The sequence below is a fragment of the Acomys russatus genome, chromosome 8 (genome assembly GCF_903995435.1).
Source record: "Acomys russatus chromosome 8, mAcoRus1.1, whole genome shotgun sequence".
Taxonomy (NCBI): Eukaryota; Metazoa; Chordata; class Mammalia; order Rodentia; family Muridae; genus Acomys; species Acomys russatus.
The window spans coordinates 28,825,221-28,849,694 of NC_067144.1; the positions used below are offsets into that span (position 1 = coordinate 28,825,221).

Below are 24,474 nucleotides of genomic sequence, written 5' to 3' on the forward strand. Positions count from 1 at the left end.
ATCATCAGGGAAATGCAAACAAAACCCACCAGAGGACAGCAGCTTACCCCAGAAGGATATTATTAAAACACCAAACCAAAGTGATGTCCTTGTATGGAGAAATGAATCTTCACAATCCGTGGGTGAAATGCAAATTGATATGGCCATTATGGAAAACTGTGTGAAGGGTTCTCAAAGAGTTAAAACAAAATGATTCTATGTTCAAGCTATCCCATTGCTGGATACATATCTAAAAGGAAAGGAAATCTGTATGCTGAAAATGTTATGGAGACGCCTGGACATCCATGCGCTCTGTCACACTGTTCACAGCAGATGGGAAATAAAGCAACTATCTGTCTAGAACTGATGAGCAGCGCAAAACAATATGGCACACACACTTGCATGAGTATTATTTGGCCATAAAAAAAGGAAATTCTGCCATTTGCAACAATATGGGTGGAACTTGGGATTCATGGTGTCAAGTTAAAAAAAATACAGGTACATGATAATCTGGTGCAGATAAGGAATAAAAAAGCTATGTCATAGAGTAGAATGGTAGTTACTAGAGGCTGGGCTACTAGAGGGTAGCATGGATGAGGAGAGGTTGGTCAGGACTAAGTTATAGTTAGACAGAAATGAGACTTTTGTGCTACTGCCCAGTTGCGTAATTATGGATAATGACAATGTGCTGTATATTTTTAAAACTAGGCAGAAAAGATTTGAAAAGTTTTGGTCCTAAGGAAATGATAAGTGTCTGAGCAATCAGATATGTTTAACTGGCTATCAGAATATACATGGCATTCCATAGTTATTATACATAATTATTATGTGTCAGTTAAACCTAAATTTAATTTCAAAAAAATTTTATAGGCATTAATGTAAATAAAACCTCACTTGAATTTACCGCTTCCTTGAATAGAATTATGTGTTGAAAAAAAAAATACTTGCCTTCATTTATTTCTAAAATGATAATCGGTGCTAGTCAGTGCATGATCAAATTTTTAAAACTTCTTAAAGATATAGTGACACATACACACAAAGCTCCACATACTACCAATTATATCTCTGTCTGACAACGTTGTCTCCCTACATTCTCGGTCTCTGATGGTGATGGTGTGCGCACCAGTGTTGATGGCGGGTTAAGCATCTGGGTTGATGATGGTTCAGGGATGTTCTCTGACCTAGAGATACCATGACACTGTTACAGAAATAAGCGGGACAGTGACCAAACCTTCCACTCATGGCAGCACATTGTAAGAGCGGGATGTCAGTTATTGTCGTCCCCCCCCCAAAGTTGTGAAAGCAATAATTTATAATCCTTCTCCATAGGGATCATATCCTGTGTTCCAAAACTTATCATTTGCTCCACAAATGCCAAGTTTACATGTGGATACTTAACTAACATACTCCCTGGGGTATAAAATAGACACTTTAAAAATGAAAGTTTTAAAATGGTATTCTTAATTCTCCCTGCAAAGGTTGTTCTTTCACATATTTGTCCAAGTTTTCTTTAATACTAAATGCTTACCTTGAGTAAGATAAGGCCTTCCTCTCACTCTTTCTCCACACCTGTCACTCAGGAAATCTTTCCATCCTGAATATAGCTTTAATCCCTCCTATCTCTTGACTCTAGGTACCTGTCATCCTGACTAATGCAGCGGTCTCTTCATAACGCTCCTTCCTTCTTGTCTTCTAAGGCATCTCTTCCATATCCCACTGAGAGAGCATTCTAGACTATAGACCAGATTCTTAAGTTTCTCTGCCTTATACATTTCCTTCGGTTAAGATGGTGCAGAACAAAACCCCCAAAGGGTTTTAAATGTAAAGACTATATAATGACAGCAAAACAAATCACACATTAACAATTATGTCTATAGTTTTTACTGTCATTGCCTAGTATTTTATTTCCGTTTATCTTCCCATCATGCATTGCTGTCTACCAGGGGGCTGGATCAGTGGGTGGCCATGTTATTATATTAATGCTATAAATTAAGATCTCCACTTCACCTTATGCTTCAGTTGGACCTATTTCAAGTTTCCAGTATCTACCTCTCTGTCCCTGTCTTTCTTTCTTCCTTTCTCTCTCTCTCTCTCTCTCTCTCTCTCTCTCTCTCTCTCTCTCTCTCTCTCTCTCTCTCTCTCTCTCTCTGTCTCTCTCTCTCCCTCTCTCTGCGTCTCTCCCACCTATTACTCTGGTTTTTGGGCTTTCTTCTCCTCAATAAAGAATCTTCAACTTGGGCTGGAGAGATAGCTCAGCAGTTAAGAGAATTTGTTGCTTGTTCAGAGGATCCTGGTTCAGTTCCCAGCACCCATATGGAGGTTTCTTAACTGTCTGTAACTCCGGTTTTAACACTCTCTTCCTGCCTCTACAGGCACCAGACACACATGTAACATACAGAAACAGACAGGAAAAATACATGTACGTAAAATAAAAATAAACAATTTTTCTTTCTTAAAATAAAAAGTACACTCAATTCACCATACATATGAAGTACTGGCCAACAGTCTACACTTATAACCATCCTATTTCTGAGACTGCAGTATTTGGAAACACATTTTTCTTTACTGCTCTCCTCAGGATGAATTTTCCATAACACCTATAATTTAAAAAGAAATAATACTCCCAACCATCTCAACTGAAGCTAGTTTCTCTGTCACATCATGTATCATATAGAGCTTACCTTTTCTTTTTGAAATTAATATAGAGACTGGCCCCAAATGAAATGAACAACAAAATGATGAATAAAATTGCAGTTGTCTTCCAATTTGAACAAGGATTCCTGGTACCTGAAAAACACAAACCAGAACACATTTCTCTGGCTATATTGCACTGCCATCTTGGAGCCTTTAATTTGTAGCATTTTTTGACTTGCTAAGCTTACTTGACATTCAAATTTACTCTATATGATGCTTTCTCATTGCCATGGAATGAAAAGTACGATTCTAGATAGTAGTTCTTCTTCCTTGGATAAAATTAGGAAAGTGCAAGCCTTTCAGGAAGGCATAATGACTTTACCTTTGACTGCACATATACAGTTCTAACTGGTGTTACTATTTTTTTTTTAAATAAAATACTCCATAGCCATTGTAGATAAGTGGAAGAGATTGAACATGGAAAATTTTAATCTGAAATATAAACTGTTTTCTGAAGCCAATTTCTACAAAGCAGAAAACTACACATGAAATTTCACGAGAAGCAGGAATCCACATCCCTAATATTTAATATAGATATAATCAAGGAAGAACATTATTCTGAATTGAGAAATTACTTTGTATTGACAACTGAGATTTAATAAATAATTAAAATTAGTCATAATTATTCAGCCAATATATTTATAGAAGAAATGCATGGCATTTAATTTATAAAATCAATTTTTATGAGTTGGAAATATTGACCAGAAAAAGGAGCTGGTCAACTTCAGTTTCAAGAAACAAACATAACACGAGTACTTACCTCTCATTTTTTGAGACTTCTTAAAAAATAGCACTAAAATAAGAACTTTTAAATAAAAAACAGCAAGATTATTGACATGGCCTTTGGTGCCAAGAGCTTGTGAGGACACAGACTTAGAAAATGCGTGACCTGAGCAGAAGAAAGAGCTTCTAAGGTGAAGGAGGAAGACAATTGGTGAAAGAGAAAGTGATAGAAGACTTTCAGGTTATTATTTCCAGATACAACTGAAAAGAAAAACTTCCTTAAAATAACTAATTAAGAAAAACCTTTGAAAGAACAAATGATTTTCGCACATAGACAGCCAGGCCTGGGTAGAACAGGGGCTCAGGACTCCCCACCCTTCACTGCTGAATTATCATCTCCTACTGATACATCCAGGGAAAGTGGTCAACCTTGCCTTCAGTTGTGTCTCCCTCCACTGGTGACCCTACAGACTCTAGTGGACATGGCCACGTATGGCCTGCGTTAAACTGAGGGAATCACAAGGAAAGAAAAAAAAAACTGTCATGAACCTGGGAGAGTGAGTAGTGGGGAGAAGAGGCATGGGAGTGAGGTGACAAGAATGGGAGGGGGATAAGAAAGGAGAAGAGGACAGAAAGGAATGAGAGGCATCATATACATGTACGAAATGGCCACATACACAACTTAATTCATAGAATGAGCAACGTTCATGTTAAGTTGAAAAGGGAAACTTTAAATTAAAAACTTGGTTCTCAAAAGAAGAAAAAAAAATTCCATGAAAAGAAGTTGAAGAAAATGTTTATGCAGTCTCCAAGATAATATGAAGAAAAGAAGAAATCGTGGATATTAAAGCAATGTAAAAGCTTTGATGATCAGTAGCAATCCAGTTGAAGACTCTATTTCATACAAGTATTTGTTATTCCAAATAATTTGTTCATATATCAAAGTGGCATATTTCCTGATAGGATAGTAACTAAAATCTGGGCTATGGAACAAAAGAATTTAGAGCATTTCCCTACAGTGTAATAGATCCACTGTTGTCTTAAATCCCCCGCTTAAGTGAAGAGGGCGAAGACTATTTTTTCTTGACTTTAGAGAATAGTGAAAGCAGTTTTGCTTTTGCTGAATTCTTAGTTAGTCACTATATGAGGCACCATATTTTGCCAAAGATTAAGACGTTTCAGAGGAGAAGAATATTAGGAGGTGATTATTGTGATATTTTGGAAGAGAATGTGGCTGCTTTTGCCCCTGTCCTAAAAATCTACCCAAGATTGATTTGACGAGCTTTGGATTAATGGATTGGCAGAAGATATTTCTGTCATGAAGTTATTCGTTATTGTAGAAAATTTATTAATTCAGTAGGTTTTTTAAAAACCTGGCTCAGCCTGAAATAATTGAGACAGAGAGTTCTTGATATATTTAACAAGCTTAAGCACAGTAACTGGGCAGCTAGTTTTCCAAGGTAGTCTGACTATGTCCCAGCCACATGGCCTGAGTTACTTGCAAAAACTGATCCTGTCTGGGCTGCATCTTCTCCTTCAGGTCATGTCCTTTCTCTCTCTTCTTCCTCTTTGTCTAGCCTCATGGTTCCTACCTGAGACTCCAAGCCTGGGAAACAAAGCCTTGCCTACCTTGTCTGTCCAGTTACAGGCTGTCCAGCCTTTTTATTAATTTGGGGGGGGGGCAAAGTTTATACAATGCTGTTCATTGTTCATGAGGATGCACTTGTCTGTGTAGCCAGATCTAATAACAACTATAACAACCATGTTTTCAATCTTTTTATCTATTGTGCTGATCTTGCCCTTAAAGGCCTGATCACCTCTTTGCATTCAGTGTTAGCATTTTCAAAAGGCAAAGATTCGATTAGTGCCTTCCTATCTAGTAGATCTGATATCTTTCTATCTACAGCTGAAGTCAATCTTTGGGAATTGTCAGTGAATGCTTCCTTTGGGCCCTGAATAACCTGAGGGAATAGTTCAAGTATTTTTCCTGTTTCTTCAACCTTGTCCAGTCATTTAAAGCTGCCACGCAAGACATAATGCCAAGGCTTTCTTCAGCATATGGCACTTGCATCTGTACTTCAGCATACTGACCTTCAGCTGGCAGCTAATCTTGAGAAATATTGATACCTATGGGCCTATTTCTTTGTGCTGTTTCCCTAGCCTCTTCTCTCCACCATAAAAGTTGCTGTAACTGTGGACCAGGTTCTAATATCGCTCTTATCATATATTTCTAATCTTGGGAGATTTTTCCATTTTGTATTGCCCCCCCCCAATTTAAGATTTGGTTTACGAATGGTGAACGCATTCCAAAATTAGTGACAGTTCCCTGAAATGTTCTCAAATCCAGCACATCCACGGGGTGCACCTCACGTTCTTCAGAAGCTTGTGGATGCTCAGCGTCTGCTGGCATTTGGTGTACACTAACCAGTTAAACTAAGGTGTGTTTCTAACAACCTCGGGTTGGCTTTTGTGATTTTCATCCTTAGCATTCTCTCATACCTTAATTTATTTTTCATTATTTATTTATTAATTTTTAAAATTCCCCTTCCAAGGCCTGTGTCCTTTTTTTATGCCTATCTTGTGATTGTATCTCTGCCATCATAGCATTTTTCATTCTGTCTTTTTAGTTTCATTTTTTTACTTTCCCCTCTAAAGCATGCCTTCATATTTCATTTTTCTTCCTCTGCTGTTTCTTGAAAACCTCCTTCTTTGGGAAGGCATAGAAAAAAAAATATGATTACTACAGCAGGAATGAGCAATGCCAACATGATAATAATCCTAACCAGTATTGTGTCTGTTTCAATTCAGGCACTTCTCTTTTATTCCTACCTTTGAACCATTTAAAATAACATAAAGTTAAAAGGCTCTATTATTGTGCTTTTTATTTTTAATGTGTCTAATTTCTTTTAAATTATCTATTTAAAAATATTTATATGTATCTATGATGTTTTATATTCAGTTACTTTTTCTCTTGACATTAAAACACAATTTTATTTTATTTTATTTTTTGAATTTTTGTTTTTATGTTTTTTGTTTCTATTAATTTATTCTTGTTACATCTCAGTGGTTATCCCATCCCTTGTATCCTCCCATTCTTCCCTCCCTCCCATTTTCCCCTTACTCCCCTCCTCTATGACTGTGACTGAGGAGGACCTCCTCACCCTGTATATGCTCATAGGGTATCAAGTCTCTTCTTGGTAACCTGCTATCCTTCTTCTGAGTGCCACCAGGTCTCCCACTCCAGGGGACATGATCAAATATGAGGCACCAGAGTATGTGTGAAAGTCATACCCCACTCTCCATTCAACTGTGGAGAATGTCCTGTCCATTGGCTATATCTGGATAGGGGTTTGAAGTTTACAGCCTGTAGTGTCCCTCAGTAGAAGAATGGATAAAGAAACTGTGGTACATTTACACTATGGAATACTACTCAGCTATTAAAAACAAGGAATTCCCAAAATTTATGGACAAATGGATTGAGCTAGAAATGATCATAATGAGTGAGTTAACCCAGAAGCAGAAAGACTCAAATGGTATATACTCACTTATATCTGCATACTAGCCCAAGGGGCATGTCCCATGAAAGTCTTCACTTACCAGGAAACTGGGACAAAGGGGAGGACATCCTATTGGGACTCTAGATGAGAGAAGCATGGGAGAATGGCAAAGTAGAAGGATCCAGAGGGTCCTAGAAACCTACAAGAAGAACATTATGATAGGCAGATTTGGGCCCAGGGGTCCCACTCAAACTATGGCACCAGCCAAAACGCAATTTTAAACCCTTTTTACCTGGTTAGAAGTTTTGCCAGGCTGGATTTCCTTGGTGTGTTCTCTGTCTCCCTCTGTTGTTAAACTCAGAACATTGCGGCAGTTGATTCCATTCTGTCTTTCAGCTCACTTGGAAAAGGTGTCTCCATCTATGCCTGCGTGTGTGTGCATGTGCGTGTGCGTATGTGTTTTAATTTAATTAATTAATTTATTTTTTGGTTTATTTTATTTTTATTAATTAAACATTTTTATTTTTACATATATATTTATACAATGAACTACCTATAGCAAGAAAAACCATGACACAATCAGGAATTATATAAATGTTACATTTTTAGTGTTTTGGCTATTTGTACTTGGCAGCCTTGAAGAAAACATCTTTCCTATCTTGGTGCTTCTAAAATTCTGAAAGTAAATTAATCTCCATCATATCTTGTCATTATCAACTTAAAACATCTAATTAGATCTAAAAACATCTTAACCCTTAAACAACTAAACTTCATTGTAAAACTAAGCTCCCTGGTCTTCAACTTCATCAGAGACTTGAGAAGGAAGAAACTTGATTATCTGAATATGCTGGGAGTACAGGTTAGTAGCTTTTCAAATGAGAAGATAACAGAGACCGTTTTCTATCTGAACAGTCACCCAAAACTCTCTATAACGTTGGAGCATCTTCTTCAGCCTTCTGGCCCAATATATCTGACAGACATATTTGTGAGGCAGGAACTATTGAGGACTTGCTTACCCTGTCTTGGCAGAGTTTGGCCGTTGACTCTGCCTGCATCCAAGCTTGCTCTTTTTTAGGTAGAATTTTGTTTGTGGTAGAAACCAGGACATTTTTCCCAGTGGCTTGTTTGCCACATTTGAAGACATCTCCATAAGGAGGTTCTTTGATGCTCATCATTCTCTTTGAGGTAGGCTGGGTGTTGCCAGGAGTTAACCTGTCTCATTGTCAGTGAATATTTAAAGTAATAAAAAACATCTTTAAATGCCATATTCTGCATGCCTCTGAGGGTTTTTAAGACCTTATCTAACTATCCCACCTCATCTTTCTATAGAATCACATCTATCTGTTGAACCTAAGGTGTATATTCTTGTGATAAAAGTAGACTAGTAATTGACATGACAAGATTTGATCAACTAACAATTAACTCATATAACTTATTTGTCCTAAACAGCCTCCAATAGCACTTTCAAAATATTGGAAGTAAACCTTGTATTATAATTGAGCTATATGGGTGCAATGCTTCATATTGTAATAGAAATATATATATGTATGTGTGTGTGTGTGTGCGTGCACACATGCATACATGCATACATATATATAAAATGTGTGTGAAGAATAATCTTACATTTGAATTCTATACCACTGTATCTACACTTAAACTTATTTTGCATCTATATACAAAATTCTATACCAGTGATTTAAAAATAATCTTATAAGTGACAATTTAGGTATTAAGTTGTTTGTAGCTGGAATTTGCCTGCAGAGTTTGACTAGGAGCTGAGTCTCTGTGAACATCTGCGCCCCCGCCTGCTGGTGAACTACCTATTGTGCCCCTGAGAAGTTTTTTCCCAAGTGAGAAAGCTCACAAGATCTGGGAACAGACTCATTCTTAAAAGACCAAGCCTGATCCTAATAGCATGAGCTGGAGCCTCTCTGCTGGCTGGACTATGGACCACGTGTGTTTGCTAACACACCTTGTATAGTTGCAGTGTCCTTGCTGCTAATTTTCATGGGAACTGCATCTGGCTGCACACTTCCCTATTTCTCTGTCAGCCCTAGCAGGACTTTCTGGGAAGTTGTAACTGTGGCGGGGCTGGGGGTGGGGTGGTTGTGGGGATCAGGCTGGGGCTGTGTCTGTAGGGGATCCTGGGTTCTGTCGGCAGCCTGTTGTAGCCCAGGCCATCAGTGTTTTCCTTAGCCGAGCTGCTCTGAAAAGTTACTGTGCTCCTGCTAGCTCACCACCTGCAAACATCGCAGTTTCAAAGGCACTGCCTTCCTTTCTAGGACTGTTTTCTTAAAAAGACAGAATCTTGAGGCTGTTCTGTCCTGGGGAGTGCTATTCCTTTTATTTATGACAATAAAGCCAAACTTTAGTCTAGGAATGGAATTTCTACCACTTGTCAAGAGGAAGAAATGGATAGGAGCTCCACAAGAAGACCAACAGAGCCAACTTACCAGGGCCCAGAGGGGCTTGTGGAGACTGAAGGAGCAACCAAGAACCATGCGTGGCGTGGTGATGCATGCCTTTAATCCCAGCACTCTGGAGGCAGAGGCAGGAGGATCGCTGTGAGTTCGAGGCCAATCTGGTCTACAAAGCGAGTCCAGGACAGCCAAGATAACATAGAGGAAATCCTGTCTCAAAAAGCCAAAGAAGAGGGAGGAGGAGGAGGAGGAGGAGGAGGAGGAGGAGGAGGAGGAGGAGGAGGAGGAGGAGAAGAAGAAGAAGAAGAAGAAGAAGAAGAAGAAGAAGAAGAAGAAGAAGAAGAAGAAGGAGAAGCATGCTTGGACTGGACCTAGGCTCCCTCTACAATGTAGCAGATGGGCAGCTCAGGCTTCATGTGGGTCCCCTAGTAATGGGAACAGGGGCTGTCTCTGACGTGGACTCTGTTGCCTGCTTTTTGATCACTTCCCCCTGGCAGGATTGCCTTGCCAGGCCACAGGGGAAGAGGACATGTTCAGTCCTGATGCAACTTGATGAGCTGGGATGGGTGAGTGGGGGGACTCTTCTTTTCCAAGGAATAAGGGAGTGGGTGAGGGAAGAGGAAGGGAAGGTGGGACTGGGAGGAGAGGGGAGAGGTAGCTAAGACAAGGCTGTATAAGTGAATAAATAATTAACAAAAAGAGGAAGAGATGGAAGATGGTTAATAATTAAGCCCCTCCTTCCACAGAGTATCTAAGAGTCTTATGAAGAATGAAAGCAAGGGTCTTCTATTGCTGCAAATAGAGGCTCAAAGCACATTAATGGGGAATGTGGTAACAAAAATTTGTAGACAAGCCCATAGCTTGTTGGATGGTGTGAAATTATATAACAAAGGCTACTTTGATTCCAAGAGACCTAATTAATTTGGACCCAAGCTTTGTTTTATGAATTTTAAGAAAATCTGAATAAATTATTGTTTAAGCCTTTTTAAAAAAAAAATCAAAGATTTACAAAATCATAACGAGTGTAGAGGGTCTAGATCTAGTAAAAGGAAGCATCCAGGTGACAAGGTTGGCGATGAGAAACAGATTTCATGTAACACAAATATCAATTTAAAATTCAAAGTTAAAACAGAGCTGTTGAAAGCTGAGCAGAAATGTCAACATCAAGTTGAACAATAAAAACTGAAGGCAAATATTTGCCAGGGCAAAGAACTGTGGTGTCTCTCTCAGGCTTAGATCTCCATAGTTACACACTAGGAGAGAAGACCTAAGCAGAAAGAGCACTGGTTTCTCTAAGACTGGGGCATATTTTAAACTATTTCTATTCTTTTCATTTTCCCCAATGGTATAGATCAAGCCCAGAGACTTGCCCATGGCAAGCATGCACTGTGCCTTATTCCTATGTATTTCTAGATGGAGTGAGGAAATGATGCCTACCATAAACACTTAGACACAGCAAAAGCAAATGTCCTTTGGAGGAAGATATTATAAGAACCATTATTCACTACAAAAGTTCATATGTAATTTCACGCATATGACACATACATATGAGACACATGATAGTTTCTTAGCTTGTTCAATGTGAGGAATGAGGATTTGATAGATAAAGGCATGGAGTACCACACTGAGATACTCACCGGTCATACCTACTGCTATGGAGAGTAAAGTCAGTTTTGAAAGCAGAATAACAAGTATTAGCAGGATGCAGACAAAAAACAAACAGACGTTCATGGCTGTTGGGAACTTAAAAAAGCTTGACCACTGGCATCTCTTGAAACCACTGAAGATTTAATTTACCAAATAACCCACAAATCCACTTATGGATATATTATTACCAGGACACTGGAAATATATGTGTATGTAAAACCTTGCGCACAAATGCTCAAGAGGGATTTTCACAGCAGTCAAAAAATCCAAATGCCTGCCAACTGAAGCATAGATAAATGAAGTGTGGTATATTTGGACCGTAGAATATTTTTCATTCATATAAAAATTGAAGTATTTATACATGTCACCACATGGTTGAACCTTAAAGACTCTGATACATGAAATAAGTCACACACAAATAGCAGCATATACTAATATTGCATTTATATGAAGTAACCACAATAGATAAATTCATCAGCATAAAAATATAAGTTAGTGGCTACCAGGAGCATTAGCAGGGCACTCATTTCCAAGTGTTTTCTAAATAGACATAAGTGATTTTGCAAAGTACGTAGAAAATACCAACAAACTTTAAATCATACACTTTAATAGGGTAAGTTCTATTTAAATTAAAAAAAAAATGTGCCAAGGGGGAGAAAAAGACTGTGGAGGAATGCCTTGAGTGAATGTAGCAGTTGTCAATAAAGTGCTGTTTAGTCAATCAGCTGGTCAGAAGGACAGGAAGTGGGTAGTGGAGCTTCCATGTGAGGTAGGAAGAGCCTGGAGAGGGTTGACAGTTGGACTGACAGTTGACAGTGGGAGTTGATGGAGAGAAGCTAACCAAGGACCATCAGATTGACAAGTTCTTGGGATATAGTAGGTTATGAGAACATAGGATTAGTTTAGTTTAGTTTTAGTTTACCAGTACATTAGTAGCAGTTTTGGTTCTGTCCAGTGTAGTGCTTGCAGCTTTGAATTATATTTCAGTCTCATTGTGTCAGTTATTGGCATCCTAGGCCATACAGATACAATTAACTGCAACAAAGACTATGTGTCTTTCCCATGAAAACTCATAAAGATATTCTATGATGGATTTACTGATAACTGTAATTTTAAAAGTGTATTAAAAGTTATTGACTTCTATACTTCTGGTGAGTTAGTTGCACATTGTATAAGTGACATAGAAATAAAGTTGTTAGCAAATTTGAAGGCTCATTTATGTCTATAATACTCATGGCAAGTTCTTTCACACAACAGCCAGCATAAATCATGAAGTTAAGAGAGTGAAACACTACATCTGAAGACCCTTATAGGGAAGTAACAAAGAAAGGTACCCACAGAAAGGTAACTAGTAGAGTCTCTGATAAAAGTAAATGTAATGATTTTAATGTTAGATAGGTAATAAAATTCATTGTAGTGTTTCAGGCATGGGGAAGACTATGAGAAGATTGGATATCAGTCATCTTTGAAGAGATAGGAGTCATTGTTCCTCCAAAGGTAATGAAAATTTGTTGCCTTCAGACTGAAGATATTTAGAAAGGCTGGATCAGTGGAACAGGACTGTCATTCAAACCACTTGGGAGGTTGGGGTAGGAAGACTGAAAGTTGAAATCTAGTCTGGGCTACAGAGCGAGTAGAGAGAGTTTAAGGACAACCTGGGCAACTCAATAAGATAAGATAAGAAAGAAAGAAAGAAAGAAAGAAAGAAAGAAAGAAAGAAGAAAGAAGTAAAAAAGAAAGAAAGAGAAAGGGAGGGAGATAGAGAGGGAGATAGAGAGAGGATTGGAGGGAGGGAGAAAGAGAGAGGAAGAGAGAGTCAAAGAGGGGGAGGGAGGGAGAGAGAGAGAGAGAGAGAGAGAGAGAGAGAGAGAGAGAGAGAGAGAGAGAGAGAGAGAGAGAAGACTCTAGGTCTATGTCCATCACAGTTCTTGAGCATTCACAAGGCTTCTGGCTTCAGTGCTCACTCCTCTTTCCCTGAATAAAGAAGTTTAGCAAACCCTAAGATCCCAAGTGGAATGGATCTAAGTGAGACACTAGACCTCATAGTGCTGGAACTGATGAAGGACACACAAAGGCAACTGGGACAGGGCAATGAAGGAGGGAGACAAATTAGAATAAGGTATAAACACACACACACACACACAGGAATGCTCTGATGAAGTCTAGTTCTCTGTATGGTAACTTAAAATTTAACATAAAGAGGAAATTTAATCACCAATGCAACAATATCAAGATGTGCTCAAGGTCACTAAGGCTGTTGGCACCATGAAGTGGTTTCAGAAGTTCTCATGGGACTCTGGACTTCTCCTTAGAACAAATAAAGTTATTTTCCAACTTTAAAAAAAAGGTGCAATCTTCAAGACATGCTTAGGTCATGGTGGAAGTCACCTGTGAGTCGTCGGAGATTATTGTTATGGGAATGAGTTATTGTGATAGCATCACTGGCACAGGGGATTTTCAACTTCCTTTTGTTCTCATGGTGCACCCTGTCATGCAAGGCCTTCCAATCAGTGACCAGAACTGTATTACACTACAGTTACCTTACATTCAAGGCCTCCAGACTTGGATTTCCTATCCTTTTTTTCTAGAACTTATGTCAATTAAATTTGTGTTGTTTGTGATAGTCTTAGTTACTGTTCCATTGCTGTGAAGAGATGCCACGGTCACAGCAACTCTTATATAAGAAGTCATTTAACTGTGGCTTTCTTACAGTTTCAGAGGCTTAGTCCATTATCATCATGGTGGGGAGTAGGTACCAGACAGGCAGACACGATACTGGAAGGGTTGAGTGCTTACATCCAAGTCCAAAAGTAGCAGGAAGGGAAAGCACCTGAGCCTGGCTTGAGCTCTTGGAACCCCAAAGCTCATCCAGAATCACTCATGTCTCCCAGAGTTGGAATTACAGAGAGGATGTTAGCTAGCATGTAGATGTTAAGAATTCAATTCCTTCCTCAGGAAGAATAGCCAGTGCTCTTAATCACTGAGCCATCTTTCCAGCCCTCCAGTAAGTATTTCAAAAAACACTAAGTGTTCCCAGTCTTCAGGGAAACACAAATTAAAACTACATCGAGACACCACCTCACCCCAGTTAGAGGACTATAAAGAAGAAAATTGACAACAGATATTCAAGAGGATGTGGGGGAAAGAGGAATGTTCACTCACTGCTATTAGTGGGGGTAAATTAATACAAATACTATGAAAATTGGTTTGGAAGCTTGGCAAGAAATGAAAAAGACAGTTTTTAAATGATCCAGCTGTGCACTCTTGGGATATTCCCTAAAGACTCCAGGTTCTGCCGCTGATGCTCATTGCTGCCATATTCACAGACTAGATGCCATCAATAGGTAAATGAATAATAAAATTGTGGTACATACAATGTCATATTATTCAGTTGTAAATAAAAAGTAAAATCAAAGCATGAGCATTAAGCAAGGTGAAAACAAACTCAGATTGACAAACCTATAAGTGGATTCTAGCCACACCCCATCTCTCACTGTGTGTGTGTGTGTGTGGTGTTTGTACAAGAATAAGTGTGGGTAAAGTCTAAAAAACCTGGAAAGGAGACTGAGGGAGAGTAACAGTAATGAGGGTGGACACAGCAGTGGCCATATCTAGGTCTGTGACCCTCTTGAAGCTGGGGTCTTTGGTGGTGACCCGAGTTACCACTGAAGGGCAAGTGGATGTCTGTGGTCTGGGCTGCCACTGGAGAGACCATGTAGATTATCTGAGGGTAATGTTGGCACATGGGAACATGCTGATCTGAGTGGGATGCACTGCTCCTATAACAACTGTAGGCTGTGTTGATGTCCTGAGGTACCTGAGTTACCACCAAAGGCTCTGTAGATAGCCCTTGTCTGGACTGCCACCTGAGGCACTGTGCTGAGCTGGCCCTGCCCCTTGCCTGCAGAAGGGAGAGTTGGCCCCACCCCTCTTTGGCAACCACTCAGGAGAGCTGGCTCAACCTTTCCCTGGGCAGTGTCAAAATTGGTTGATTAATACAATCATTTCTTATAATGTATCTTTAAATTGAAAAATATCTGCTCTCTGTCTCTCTGTCTCTCTCTGTATGTGTCTGTCTCTCTCTCACATGTGTGGTGCATATGTGTGTGTGTGTATGTGTGTGTGTGTCAATATATGCACTATGTAATTCAGAGATCAGCAAGAAGTGTTGTCCAACTTGTGTCTCTCCCAGTAGTCCTTGATTACTCTACAATGGCTAGCCAAGGAACATCAGATATTTCTTTATTTTTCTTGCCCAGCATTCGGATTACAAGCACACACACCACATCTGGCTTTTCATATGGGTTCTGGGGTTCAAACTTGGGTTTTCATGCTTTCATAGTAAGCATTTTACAGACTAAAGATTTCCCCAGCACCAAATGTCCCCTAGATTTCAATGTCACTTTTACTTACTTTCTTGATTTACTGGCAGAGGAACTAACTTTTCTTCATATTTTAGAGGGTGAGTCATAGACACAACCAGGTTCCAGAGACCCAAGGATCTCACAGTTTTCAAGGAGACGTTGTAGATTTTAGTGACAGTCACTGTGGCATTGGGGTTCTGAACAAAGTACTCTTCTGTGGGCACTATGACTTGTGAGGGGTAAATGGAGATTCCAGGGGCAGGCTTTCCCATAGCTGAGCACTGAAGGTTATGGAGATCTTCAGAGCCAGGAACAGATTGGAGCTCAGTTACTAAGTCAGACACAGCTGAGGCAGAGAAGAAAACAAAATTAATATAAAAACAAGTCATATTACATTTTCTGATTTAAAGGATGACATTTCTCCAATTTTATGGCACCTAAATGATTAAAACATATCCCTATAGGATACCTCACCACACATGTCATAAAGCTTCCAATACCTTTCCTCCATTCACAGACTGTTGTCTCAACTTCCATTAACTGTTAATTATATTATACAAAGCCAGAAATCCACACTTAGAGTGACATGAGAAACTCAGGTGTTCTCACTATTCCTGTGACATTTTGCTTATTTGAAGACTTAGAAGCCTAATTCTCTTAGTGTTCACCTATCCTTGTTCTTGTCAGCTGTCTCTCTTTATTCATATCTTCTGGCATTAATAACAACATTCTGACACTCTTCTTGTGTTTTCTCCTCTTAATGGAAGCCAGTGCTACATAATATAAAGAAATGATGAGAAGAGGGAAAAGAGTCTGCCTGAACATACAATCTCCTTTGGCTTCTGTAGAGGAATTTTAATTCAGAACATGGCTGCTCTGGCAAGAGTTCATATCCAAATACCTTCTAGGTCTATGTGATCCTGCTGGAATACACACACACACACACACACACACACACACACACACACACACACACACACACACACACACTTTAATTTTAGGAGACAGAAGCAAGCAAGCAAGCAGGTCTCTGAGTCCAAGGTCAGTTTTGTATAACTAAAATTTCAGCTAAAGAAAAACTTGGGTCCAGGAATGGTGCATTCAGAAGACAGAGGCATTCAGATCTCTGAGTTCTGGTGAGTTCTGTTGAGGCAGTTTGGTTGAGGTAGTGAGCTAAGAGACAGAGCAGTGGAGCTGATCTCATGGCAGTTCAGTTCATGGCATTTAGAGGCAGTTTTACCAGGATGGTTACAGAGACAGGCTGCAGAGAGAGAACAAGTTAGACACAGGTGAAGACAGAATGGGCCAGAGAATGAGAAGGTACCAGAATATTAGAACAGATTGTCAAGTTAGCATGAGTCAGAACAGAGCAATTCAGTCAGAAGCTGAGAGAAGCCAGTCAAATTATTCAGTCTGGAGAGGAGTTGGACTTAGAACAGCTTAGCTGAACAAGCCAACCAGAATTAAGGAAGGATTAAGAAGTGTAAGATTATTTAACACTACATCTCAGAGGCTAAAAACATTGTAGGCTTAGATATGATTGTATGCAGGCTAGAAATTGCCAGGTCTAGGCCTAGGTTAGCAGATGAAGGCAGTAGGCCTCTGAGCTAACAATTACTTCAAGAAAATAAAAGGCATTTTTACAGGCCTCCATTATTTTTCTCCTGTCTAACGAACTTGGACACATCACCACCAGCTTCTCATTGTCTAGCTTTGTTTATCTGGACAACGTTCTTAAAAGCTATAACTCCATATATCTACCCCCATTTTGGGCCCCTATATAGATAATATTTTATACTTAAAATGTTAAGGCATGTTTGTCCTCCATGGCTGCCTTGTGGAAAAGTGTTAAACAGACACTTGTAGCAGGCTTCATCTTCAAATGTCAGGTTTCGGATAGTTATGAAGGAGGCACTGGGTTCCAGGATCTTGCAGTGTAGCCTGTTTACATATGGTGGGAGGATCTTTTCTCCGTATTTATGGCTGTAAGTACCAATATTTTGAGGCAAATGGCCTTGGATTTTCTGCCAGGTGATTTGCTCAACATTTGCCAGACTTGTCAAGTTGCAGAAGATGGTCACGTTTCCTCCCAGGACAGCTGTCTCATAATTGTTATGTTTTATCCTCTGTGATGACTCTGAAAATGAGGTCCAGTGTTAAGTGACATATATGTTCATATTTCTGCTGAGTAGTGTATTAAGACTTATCTCTCTGCCTTATGGTTACCGGCTTAGTTACTTCTGCTCAATGACAAATGAGACATGTGTAATGACTCACTCCAGACTGAGGGAGCAAGACCAACCTATGATACATATATAATTGAGACTGTGTCTCACTAAAAAGGAAAAATGCTGGAGATCCTATAAACATTATCAATTGTCTGGAACATTTAAGGCCCTGCATTGATCCTCAAAAGTGAGAGAAAGAAAAAGAGAGAGAGAGGCAGAGAGACAGAGAGATATAGATATAGATAGAGCGAGAGAGTGAGAGAGAGAGACAGAGACAGAGACAGAGAGAGACACAGAAAGATAGAGAAAGAGACACAGAGAGAGACAGAAACAGAGACAGAAAAAGCAGAGAGAATTAAAGTATCTTCTTTAGCATTGAATATCTGGTTTCTAAAGTGATTTATGGCACATATTACCTAATAAAGATAGTAAGGATAAAAGTTAAAAACTACAAATTAATTAACATAAAGAAATATATACAAAGATTAATTTATAATCATATAGAGGATTTATATATGACCAAATTATGTCATATTTCTAATGTATATATGTACATATGTATCCTGAAGCAGCCATTATTCCTGGATTTTTTAATATACTTAAGGTACTCAACTTGTTCATCAAGGAAATATGGGTTAAACTGAGGACTACATATACACCAAGTATCTAAAATGAAAGGCAAACCATGTCACGTGTGATTGAGAATGTGCAGAAACAATACACCTCACACATACACTGCTAAAGGGAGTGTGAATTCTGTTGGGCATGCAGTGGAAACCATTGTGGTTCTCTTATCACTGAGCATAACGTTCTCTACAAGCAATGAGACCACTCATAAACCTAATCAAAGGGCTAAAAGATCAGTTGAAGGCTTTATGTGTAGCTCAATGGCCACAGAACATGGAAGGCAATGGTGCTTAGAGCAATGTATAATATAATGCCTGGCTCAAGGGGTTTCAGAAGAGAATTTTAGGAAGTGGCCTAGAGACTCTTTGTGTGGCATTTTGGCAAAAATATGGCTTATATCCCCCCTTATCCTAAAAATTTTCTGTAAACTAAATTTCGGATTAATAGTATTGCCAGAGGATATTCCAAGACAGCCTAAAATTGAATGTGTTGCTTTGTTATTAGTGGCCACTTTCCCACAGACATATAATGAAAAAGGAGCAAACTGATCAAGGAAAAGTACAAAAATGTACATTTTGAGGAGAAAAGAAGCACCATGAAGTTTAATGAAGCTAAGTTCAGTGCTCAAGAGGATAAAAAAAATTTAAAGATAAAGCCTGATGCTAAATGCTAAAGGGAGTGGTAATCTCTTTTATTTAATTTCTTTCTATAATTTAGAAGCTTAGCTATTATGGGTCATGCCCTGAGATTACCAATACCTCATTGTCTCATGGTTCTTCTTGCTATATGCATTTTATTTTATTCACATGTAATAATATAAATGTATATGTTTAAAAAGAAACATAATAAAATGTCAAAAAAAAAAAAAAAAGCTTAAGCAGTGAAGGAAACCATTGACAACAAAAAGATGGTGGAAATATGTTTGAAAAAGGAGACCAAGTTCCAATCTCAGCCAGCAGCATAACTTGGTAGATTCGGCTGCATGATTCTGGCTTTAGAGTCAAGAATACAAGAAATGGTTATGGAATCTCCCTCTGCAGCCGAGGAAAGGTGTTGATGTGACACATGTGTACCAGCATTGTCCCGCCAAGAAAATCTCAAGCTCACCTATGGAACCACCCTAAGAGAGGGAACAGTGTTTCAGTCAACAAAGCTGAAATGAGTTGTAGATCTGAAGAGAGCTTTAACATTAGACATGGAGATGTAGTAATTGGAGTTTGCCTGGAGGATCCAGTATTTTCTCAATATGCTCCTTTTCCTCCCTTTTGGAATGGCACTGCATAACCTGTAGCATTTTATACTGGAAGTTTGTGATCTGTTTTTTATTTTTATTTTAGAGGGGGTTACAGTTAATAGATTGTCATGAATCTCAGAAGAAACCTGGAACTTTTAAACAGTGTTGAGACCATAATAGGATATGGAGACTTTTGAAGTTAGAATGAATACTTATTTGCAGAATTAAATGGCTACAAGCCAATGGGTCCAAGGAGTGAAATGTGGTTTCCATAAGAATGCCTCCCATAGTTTTGTATATTTGAACGCTTGGCCCTCAGGGACTGGCACTACATGGCGAGAGGGATTGGGCGGTATGGCCTTGTTGGAGTAGGTGCCATCTATGTTGGAGGAAATGTGGTACTGGTGGGGTACATTGGGTTTCAAATGCTCAAGCCACACCCAGTGGCTCACTCCTCTACCTGCTGCCTGTAGATCCAGATGGAGAACTCTCAGCTCCCATGTCTGCCTGCATGCCACCATGTTCCCACCATGAGAGTAATGGACTAAACCTCTGAAACTGTAAGCAAGCCACAGATTATTGCTTTATTTTATGAGTTGCTGTGGTCATGGTGTCTCTTCACAGCAATAGAACACTGAATAGAAAGTAAAAGTAAAGAAGTCTGAACACTGCTGTTGAACCCTATCCATTTCCCCTAGTGTCTGCTTTATTTAAATATGAGGTTAAAAGCCCAACTACACACCTTGGTGCACCCTACTCATACTATGCCATAAGGCTTTCACTCATTTCATCTTCATGATCAAATGATAAGTAACTTTGTATCAAATATTTTTCAAAATAAATGCAGGGAATCTAAATTGTACAAAAGCACCACAAGGATCTCAAGTGCATGAGGCATGTTCATTGTTTAAAGAAAGCCTGTGCTCACCAGTCAGCTCTGTGCTCAAGCTTTACTGGGTCTCACCTGTAGGATGGTAGTCTTCTGGCAATCTAGGACTTTCCTCACTTCAGCATTTTTTTCTGTATAAAAGGGCTAATGTTACCTGCCTTACAGTTTTGGAAGACATGAAAACATGAGGTCATCAGACAGTTATGAGTTACCACAAACATTTTAGTATCCACAGTTAGCTTGGTTCTTGCCTTCAGAGAAGGACTAAAGAACACACATGAAAACCTAAGCTAGTAACAACAAGAAAAAGTAAGAACCAAGCTGTCCATTACTGGTTCCACAACAGTTTCTGTACTGCTTTATTTATTCTGTACACATCATTTATTCCCAAGTTCTCTTCTCCACTATTTTCAGAGCCATTTCATGACAGAACTCTTCCTCATTATGCATTTTATTTATTTGTTTGTTTGGCTTTCTTATTTGCTACTACAGATAGAACCTACGACCCTTCCTCATACTAAGCAGAAGTTTTAACAATAAACTTCAGGCGCTCTTTTCAGTTTACCATATTTTTTGTTTCTGCTCCTGAATTCATTTTTGAAAGATTAATTTTTTTAATTATATTTGTGACATGGGGTATGTGTCCTATGTGTCCTTGAGTGCATATACCACCAGGAGATAGAAACGGTTTTTGGAGCCTCTGGAAGTTTATTTATAGGTGTTTGTGAGCTTCCTGGTATACGTGCTTGCGACAGAACTTGGGTCCTCCTATAGAATGCTAACTTTTACCTACTTAGTCTCTCAAGACTCCTCACTCAAATTCCTTTTATTATTTTATTTTTAATTTTTTAATTTTTTATTATTTTTTTGTATTTTTTAATTAATTTTTTCTTGTTACATCTCGATGGTTATCCCATCCCTTGTATCCTCCCATTCTTCCCTCCCTCCCATTTTCCCCTTACTCCCCTCCCCTATGACTGTGCCTGAAGGGGACTTCCTCCCCCTGTATATGCTCATAGGGTATCAAGTCTCTTCTTGGTAGCCTGCTATCCATCCTCTGAGTGCCACCAGGTCTCCCCCTCCAGGGAGCATGGTCAAATATGAGGCACGAGAGTACGTGTGAAAGTCGTATCCCACTCTCCACTCAACTGTGGAGAATGTCCTGTCCATTGGCTAGATCTGGGTAGGGGTTTGAAGTTTACCGCCTGTGTTGTCCTCGGCTGGTGCCATAGTTTGAGCGGGACCCCTGGGCCCAAATCTGCCTATCATAATGTTCTTCTTGTAGGTTTCTAGGACCCTTTGGATCCTTCTATTTTGCTATACTCCCATGCTTCTCTCATCTAGAGTCCCAATAGGATGTCCTCCCCTTTGTTCCAGTTTCCTGGTAAGTGAAGACTTTCGTGGGACATATCCCTTGGGCTAGTATGCAGATATAAGTGAGTATATACTGTTTGAGTCTTTCTGTTTCTGGGTTAACTCACTCATTATGATCATTTCTAGCTCAATCCATTTGTCTACAAATTTCGGGAATTCCTTGCTTTTAATAGCTGAGTAGTATTCCATAGTGTAAATGTACCACAGTTTCTTTATCCATTCTTCTACTGAGGGACACTCAGGCTGTTTCCATGATCTGGCTATTATGAATAAGGCTGCTATGAACATGGTTGAGCAAAGTTTCTTGTGTGCTGGAGCATCTTCTGGGTATATTCCCAGGAGTGGAATAGCTGGGGCTTGAGGAAGTCCTATTCCCAGTTTTCTGAGATAGCACCAGATAGATTTCCAAAGTGGCTGTACTAGTTTGCATTCCCACCAGCAATGAAAGAGTGTTCCTCTGTCTCCACATCCTCCCCAGCATGTGGTGTCACTTGAATTTTTGATCTTAGCCATTCTGATGGGTGTAAGACGGAATCTAAGAGTTGTTTTGATTTGCATTTCTCTGATGACTAAGGAAGTTGAGTGTTTCTTTTTTTAAAAAATGTTTTATTAATTTATTCTTGTTACATCTCAATGGTTATCCCATCCGTTGTATCCTCCCATTCTTCCCTCCCTCCCATTTTCCCCTTACTCCCCTCCCCTATGGTTGTGACTGAGTGTCGCGACCCTTCCGACCAGCGGAAAATAAGGACATGACCTGAGAGTTCTTCTCCAGGCAGTTTATTCAGGAACCTTTTCAGCAAGCTTCTTCTCGTGCACCCCAGTGCCCCTCTTATATCCTCTGCCTCACCCAATCAGCAGCTCTTACGTCGGTAGCTCCAATTGGTTCCCAACAAGGCAGGGTGCATACATCAGAGCAAAGCACGGCCCATAACCCAAATAAGGACTTGTTTACCAGCCAGGAGCAGAATTGCAAGTCATCTTGCCTGGCAGGTTGCCAGGAGCTTCAGCTTCCCACAGTTCCCTCTTTTTTATTTTAAAACGCAACAGGCAGGAGTAGAGGTCTGATCTCCAGTTGTCAAAATGGGAGATTGTAATGGCCCAGCCAAACCCCACTCAGAGAGTCTGGCTTGGCCACACCCAACCCAGTGTCTTTTTCCTGGAGACGGGGTCTGGGACACTAACCTGTATGCAATCAAACATGCTCCTCAGGATGACGCTGGTCTTCACGCAGCTCCATCCCTGCAGTGCTAAGCCTCGCAGCCTGAGCATGATGATCTGGGGGACTGCTCATAGATCCTTCATATAACCAAGCCAAATCTGTGGAGATTGGCCATTCTCTAGGGCTGCAAAGCTTGGACAACCATGGCATTTGTCCTTTGTTGTTGAATGTGCAATCGGCACATAAACCAGAATGCTAAGCAGCCGATAAGAATGAGGCACAGGCCCAATGCCTCCATGCCCGCCCATTCCCGGAGATGGCCCATGGCTTGAGCAATCCAATGTGAAAGGTTGGTAGCCATGGGGAAGTCAACTGGTTTAGAATTGATGTGAACAATTGAAGTCCTCAATTCTTTTGGTAGGATTTCAAATTCTCTGGTCCAATTACCTGTAAGATACTTAGACAATTGTCTGGACAAGTTAGTAGAATGGGATATGTTATTAAAGGGGATAGATGTTACACAGAGACCCGAATACTTCCATTGACATCCAAGCTGGGCTATTTCAAATGCACATCTCAAAGTGAAATCATTGGACGTGTCACCATCAGCAATTGGAACAGATCCAGAAGGAACTAAGTGTTTTGGAAGAGGATATTAAAAGAGTGGAAGCACAGTGCCTCAATTTGAAGCTCCTTCTCCATCACACAGTAGTATTATTGACTCCACAGAACCCAGCCAACCTCCAGGCTTCAGTGGGACTTCTCAGTCCCATCTGTTTTGATATGATTGAGGAGGCGTACATGACAAAATGTGGCCACAGCTTTTGCTACAAGTGTATTCATCAGAGTTTGGAGGACAATAATAGATGTCCCAAGTGTAATTATGTTGTGGACAATATTGATCATCTCTATCCTAATTTCTTGGTGAATGAACTCATTCTCAAACAGAAGCAAAGATTTGAAGAAAAGAGGTTCAAGTTGGACCACTCAGTGAGTCGCACCAATGGGCATAGGTGGCAAATATTTCAAGACTTGCTGGGAACTGATCAGGATAACCTTGATTTGGCCAATGTCAACCTCATGTTGGAATTACTAGTACAGAAGAAGAAACATCTTACTTGGAAGCAGCCAATCTGGTAAGTCTCTCAGGAACCCAGATGGGCTGTGACTGTGTCTGTGGAAACACACAAAAAGAACCTCTCACCCACACCACTACAGGATCAGGTCCATTCTGCTTTCATGTGAGAACATCCCTCCAGAGGACCATGCCCTTAGAGTCAGGCTCCAGGGAGCCATGTCGATCAGCCGCAGGTCGGCCATCTTTATCCAGATGAAAAAAATTCAAGGTCAAGAGAGCAATAGCCAGGCGCTCCTTTGGTGTTCTGCCAGAGGCTACTCCCCCTTTTTGTTTTAATAAACACTCTTTTAAAGTTCTATGAGCTCGTTCTACAATGCCCTGTCCCTGAGGATTATAGGGCAATCCATGGTTTAACTGTATACCAATTTGCTGACAAAATTGAGTAAAAGAAGCAGAAGTATATGCAGGACCATTATCAGTTTTTAATTGCTTTGGGATAACTGAAGCACTCCAGGATTCAAAGCAATGTGATATAACATGTTTGGCTTTTTCCCCAGC

At 39.8% G+C, this 24,474-nt stretch overlaps 1 protein-coding gene across 1 annotated transcript; it reads right to left on the reverse strand.

Annotated features, from left to right (window-relative positions):
* Nucleotides 1–1,036: 1,036 nt before the first annotated feature.
* Nucleotides 1,037–22,948, reverse strand: LOC127193281 (nectin-1-like). The gene is made up of 6 exons (XM_051150557.1): nucleotides 22,862–22,948; nucleotides 19,287–19,299; nucleotides 17,123–17,461; nucleotides 15,374–15,670; nucleotides 2,661–2,766; nucleotides 1,037–1,160 (listed from the first exon to the last, which is right to left on the reverse strand). The coding sequence occupies exons 1-6, from the start codon at nucleotides 22,946–22,948 to the stop codon at nucleotides 1,037–1,039; spliced, it is 966 nt and encodes a 321-aa protein (XP_051006514.1).
* Between the last annotated feature and the right edge of the window lie 1,526 nt (nucleotides 22,949–24,474).

Bases quoted from the DNA above. Each gene is read 5' to 3' on its own strand.
- LOC127193281 (XM_051150557.1), bottom strand. From the start codon at position 22,948: ATGCTCAGGCTGCGAGGCTTAGCACTGCAGGGATGGAGCTGCGTGAAG. The intron at 15,671-17,122 runs GTATAAAATATT...TCTCTGCCTCAG, and splicing joins AACATGCCTTAACATTTTAA to CTGTGTCTGACTTAGTAACT. The intron at 1,161-2,660 runs GTAAGCTCTATA...TGGTATCTCTAG, and splicing joins ATTAATTTCAAAAAGAAAAG to GTCAGAGAACATCCCTGAAC.